The 5,960-nt window shown below is 34.7% G+C and overlaps 1 protein-coding gene across 1 annotated transcript in view; it reads right to left on the bottom strand.

The window, feature by feature from the left end:
- Positions 1–1,460: 1,460 nt before the first annotated feature.
- The window catches only part of LOC105133238 (KH domain-containing protein At4g18375-like), an 8,742-nt gene continuing 4,242 nt past the window's right edge, over positions 1,461–5,960 (bottom strand). Inside the window, exons 6-8 of the mRNA XM_011037137.1 lie at positions 5,269–5,327; positions 5,083–5,179; positions 1,461–3,836 (exon numbers count right to left, since the gene is read on the bottom strand). Of these exons, the coding sequence (XP_011035439.1) occupies positions 3,705–3,836; positions 5,083–5,179; positions 5,269–5,327 (288 nt within the window). The 3' untranslated portion in view covers positions 1,461–3,704. The remainder of the gene's footprint in view (positions 3,837–5,082; positions 5,180–5,268; positions 5,328–5,960) is intronic.

Raw genomic sequence — 5,960 nt, 5'->3', positions numbered from 1 at the left:
TTGGCTTCACAAGTTTGGTTGGTTTACTCTAGTAATTTTTTCTATTTTTTTAATTAACTTTTTTAATTTTATCTTTCAATATTATGTTATTTAAGAATTGAATTTTATATTGATTTGCTTATTATAAGATTATCTTAATCTCATAATCCATGTTTAGCAGGTTAACCAAAGTCAACTCAACTCGTTTTATAAGACTATCCTTGTCTTAGAACTCGCTCCACAAGGTTGGTCGCTGACTCTAATGATTTTTCATATTTTTTAAATTGATTTTTTTATTCTTTAATATTATATTATTTAAGAATTAAGTTTAATATTGATTTACTTTAGTCTCATCTCATTTTATGATTTATATTTAATAGATAATCAAAGTCGACTCAACTCTTTTTTTAGCAGGATTTTATTTCAATTTTATTTTTAATATTAAACTAATTGAAAATTTAATTTAATAAAAAAAAAATTTATTTATTTTCCTTTGGGTTATGAAGACCTTATATCCTAAGTAGCAAATTTGATAAATTAAATTAAATTGATATAAATTAATTTAATACATTATCATTTTAATATTTAAAAAAAAAATCTTATTTTTTTTAGTCAAGTTCTATTTTTATAGGTTATCCATTTTGTTTTTAAATTTACCAATCAACCATATGAATCTCATATAATTAAAAACCTTTCTTTTTTCTAAAAAACATATCAACACCCGGATATATTTTTCATGTTTAAAATTTAATCCAATCCATCCCGCTGTATATCATGATCTAAGTTATCACCCATCCCAGTGCTGCTGCTTTTATTTATTTTTTTCTTTTTTCCCTACCCATGTCCGTTTGCCCTCTACGTCTACCTCTGGTCCGTACTTCGGTATCTCTTATAAGCAAAATTATTCTCTTACGATTTTTTTTCTTCTTCAGCATGTGATTGACAAGCTTGAGACCTGATTCTCATATAAAGAAGAAGGTGAGGGCTAAAGACAAACTAAATGGCAACATAACAGCAGACGACCCTCTTAAAATGTGAAAGAATTAAAATCTCTTTCTAGTCAGCCAATCAAAACCTTTCAACAGCTCAACAACCAATCAAACGAGCACAAAATCTAAATAACAGAAACTGCTTAATTTCTCCAAAATAACTGAACGTATCACTGAGGTTAAATTAAGTTCAGATAAGTAGGAATGGCAGCAACCCCCTGTTAATCTCTCAAAATAACTCACAAAAGAAGTAGCCATACCGGCATAATCAGCATTAGCAAAATTATTAATCATACAAAACAATACACAAATAGGACCAACAGATCTAAGAGCCACCATGGTTGAATATTTTGAAAGCTGCAACTGATATGGCCAGCAAGAAACTACGAGTATGAACATCACATGATTCGCATTCTTTTATCCAGCTTCAATTTCTACTATAGGGTCAACCAAGAAAAGGCCTAAGCATCCTTTTGTTTTAAGTCATAGAGCTACCATGATAAATTCCACTATACTATATAAGATACTTCCTCCTGTCTTACAAACACAGACGAGACTGGTTCTTTAAGATAGCAACTGCTACCATAGTTTTCATACAATAGTGTGCAACAAATTATCTGTCCACTAAAATACATACAAAATTGTCTAAATGTTTGTCTTCAGGACAACTATATGAATGTACAAACTATTACCATATCCAAATTGCCTTACTCTGCTACCACATATGCATATCCATAATAGTGGTATCTACCACATACTCACCAGATACCATCTTTAAGGTTATCAATTTCAAAGCATGAAAAACAGAACAGGGCAAGCCAAAGAAATTTGAAAATGACTATCGACAAGGACTTTGAAGAGAGAGAAGGCCACCACTATCAACCATAAAAACACTGTCAAGTAAAAAAGAAACAGTGCTTTTGAATTATACGTTCAACTTCAACAAGTACAAAAACCTAGAAGGGCAATATAGACATGGAAAATTGTACTCCCCCTAGAGATTTTCAATGTAAAAGAACTAGAGTGAGATCACTTGATCATCAGGAATCCACGGCAACAGCCGGCCACTTATATGGGAAGAAAAAGGAGCAGACAAAGGGTGGATTATTCAGATTAAAGAGGATAGCATGTTTATATTTATAACAACGCGTTAGAGAAACCATGATTTTGGATTACACTACAAAGGGGGAAGCGCTGCTTTATGAAGTCAAGTGATGAAGAACTCAAGCCTGAAGCCTGCAATTAGAGTGCCCAGGTTCAAGACCCCTCATTCTTTAAAAAAAAAAAATGATGTATCAAACCCAAGATGGAAAAGTCTACCACTCTGACAATTGAGCCCATCCTAGGATATTTTCAATTCAAAGAACTTGAATAAGAGCAGCTGATTGTGAACTTTCTGACATAACTGAAAATATACAGAAAAAAAGGAAAAGGAGAAGGTTGGATTGGTCAGATTAAACCCAGAGCATTTTTATATTTTAAGATTGCGCAAACAGTTGCAATAAATATGGCTCATGTTTGCAGTGGAAATCTGCGGACACAAGTAGCAGCACACTACTTCCAAGTTCCCACAATCTTAGTAGAGTTGGTATAGCGACTAGAAGATGTTTTAGGACATGAGAGCTATTTCTATTGGCAAAACAAACATAACCATCTTGGTGAAGCTTGCATATTGTGTCATACACAAGAAAAATAATGGACCGACCCACATCCCCAGTCAGAAGAATCACCATAAAAAGAAACCAGTGACTGCCTATAACCCATGAAACTATCTCAATACAAGATACAGAGACGTTTGCTGCTGAAGAAAGCACAAACCAAGTTGTTCTAGAATAAATAGCTGATTGGTGAATATGGACCCTCACTGTTCAAACACATCAATTAAGAAAGTACATTCATGTGATTTGTACCCAAGGAAACCTGAAAGCTGGAAAAATGATATTTGGAGTAAATTTTACGGGCATTTTTAAAAACGAACCCTGAAAGATTTTGATATATTAAATTGCTAGAAATACAAGTTAAAACGGGAATAAAGCCCAGAAACTAAACGGTATGCAGCAAATTGACAATTTAATCTCTACAATGAGCTCTTCATAGACAGAAAGAGGACATGAGATTCCAAAATGAAGGAAAGAGGATGAAGAAAGACTGGGCTCCATAAGCAAGAGTGAATGCCTATTATGATACCATACTATCAATTCAAAACAGAGGAAATCGAGTAGAGAGTCATCACAAATGCAACAACTTGCATCATCAGTAGAAAAGATCCCTCCTAAAAGAAGTAGAGAATGAGATAGCACGGCCAGAAAACAACACACATACATTATGAGTTTGGCAATATGGTTTACTGAAAGTAATTCCTGGGGTGATCAGGAAATCAGAGTATAAAAACTGCTGGAAATAAGATGGACTTCCCACAGCTTAATGATAGGACCTGGTAAAACAAAACGAAAGGAAAGAACCTACAATGTTCTAAGATCTGCAGATGGAAGAATCAATCATGCAAACATAGACAGGAACCTATCAACAGGGATATTAAGCCACTTGCATATCTTCCTGTTTGATCTTCATAGGCATGTTTATAAGAAACAGGAAGATCCCAGCTATTGAAGCCTAGAAAACGAAGTCAACTAAAGATGAAACCTGATGAGGCTAAGGAAACATTTGAGGAAGATGGGAAGAGAATTCCAAGATTTTTACTTTTCACCTTCAAATATCTGGAAATATTATCGAGGCTTAAGTGGCCATAATAAATGCCTGGATCAAGTTTTCAGCAGCCTGTTTTTGCTCTGGTTTGCCAGATATATAAGCAATACGATCACCCCTTGCTGACTTGGCATCAGAGATTTCTATCATTGCTCCTGATATCTGAAATGTCGTAAAACATAAAAAAGGAAGAAACAAAACTGATACCCATGAGAACTCCATCCAATCAAAGAAGATTGAAAGCAATGATAGGGGAAAAAAGCACTGATAAAAGCAGTTTTCAAAATATTTTCTGAACATTATCAATGTACAAACAAATGAAAATTTTAGAAAAGATGCATATATTAAGCCAAGATTCACACCTTTTGTATCCCATGTTTGTTATTTTTTTAAATTAAATAGAAGTAACATGAAGATCAAATGCTTGTATTATGGTAAGCATAATAACAAAATATCATTGCACAAACTCTAGCTGACATGAAAATTTCTGGTCTATTAAATGTATTATGACCAGGTACTGCATCCCAGCTTTTCTCAAGAAGAAACTTTAACAATCCAAACAGTGACTCATTACTACATACTAATTAATCCGTTGTGCCCTGAAGCTACTGAGTGGCAACTTGAAAACAAATAAACACATGATACAGAGGAAGCAAGGTACGCTGGTGGACTGTTAATAGCCTTACATGATGGACCAAACCAAGCAAAGGCATTAGTGATACTGCCAACAAGTATCTGACAAGTTGGCAAACTGTTTTCACAATCCAAACACCATATCCAATAATTCAGAGTCATGAATGCTGGATTGCTAACTTCTTTCCTTTCTTATGCAAGTGGAATATTTCAATAATTTTTTACACAACCAGCCTCAGTAAGATATACTTCACTTCATGGCTGCAGATATCCACATTTGCCACCAAACTGTAAGGCTATAATTAAAAAAACAAATACCTAGCATGAATCTACCACACACTCATGCTATTTATTAATTTTTAACAAGCCAAGCAAAGCTATTACTGATAAGCAACAAGCATCTGGCGAGTTGGCCAACTGTATTCACAATCCAAACACCGTACCCCATAATTCACTGTCATGAATGCTGGATAGCTAACTTCCTTTCTTATGCGAGTGGAATAATTCAGTAGATTTTTACTTAACAAACCTTAGTAAGATATACTCGTTGTTGGTTGCAGATATCCACATTTTCCATTAGACTAAAAGGACATAATTAAAAAACAAATCCCTGGCATGAATCTACCACGCAATCATGTTATTTATTAATTTATAACAAGCCACAGAAATGTATCACTACAAATAGTTATTGCACCCTTCTCATAAAATACAAGAGTAATTCACTAAAATTCCCTAGGAAAGATCTAGGAAGAAAAGACAAAAGGGATGAACAAACCTTTCGGATGTTGGCTATATTTGCTCCTCCTTTACCAATCACTTTACCAACTGCATTAGCAGGCACCAACATTTCAAGAGTTGAGGGTGGAGGCAATCTGCATAAGTGCAGGAAATCAGTTTGGATGAACAGTATAGAAGTCAAAGAAAACAAAATTCACGGCTTTCAAGAGCACAATGTACTAACCCTTCATACAGCTTAGACAAAGAATACGAGGCCAGAGAACCATAGCTATTTTCTCCCATCTAATAAGGAAAATAACAGGGAAATATGAATGCCACAGAAAAAAAAAAAAACAGTAAAAAGTGCAGCAATCTCCAGTAAATGAATATCATTGGCGCACTTGTAACAAAGCCTCATAAGGCCACACTCCTAAATGCTTCTGATGGAGATAGATTTATGTAGCATTTGATGCATGGGCTGGAAGTGGTAACCCCGGTTTTACTGGTGTTCAGCACAAGGAACAAGTTTTTAATCAGTTTAAACCAGCATTTTTTCCACCATCCCCCATGCTACAACCTTATCCCTCTCATCCTATGCAGTACTGCTTAATCTTGTCTCGCTAAATGCTCCCTTAGGGAGCAATCTCTTACCACATTTTTTTAATAGTGTCAGATTTTTGGTAGTGTTCTTTGCTTTTTGAAATGAGTCATGGGTTGTGAGCAATTCAGAGTATCAGGTTTGTTTTATGATTTCTTGTGTGAGGTTCAGTAGATGGAAGGACAGTGAGATCTGGTGATTCTATGCTGTTTCTTCTGTTCTTTGTGTATCCATAAAGAGAAATCCTAGGGTTTTCAAGTATATGCCTTTCCATCCAACAAAGAGTTCAAATAATGCAGCGTCTTTTCCATATTCAGGGGCAGGGAAAGAAAGGGGGT

Source organism: Populus euphratica, unplaced genomic scaffold, assembly GCF_000495115.2.
Source record: "Populus euphratica unplaced genomic scaffold, PopEup_1.0 scaffold110.1, whole genome shotgun sequence".
NCBI lineage: Eukaryota > Viridiplantae > Streptophyta > Magnoliopsida > Malpighiales > Salicaceae > Populus > Populus euphratica.
Note: the sequence above shows the minus strand (reverse complement) of the source record. Positions and strands in the feature narration are given on the sequence as shown.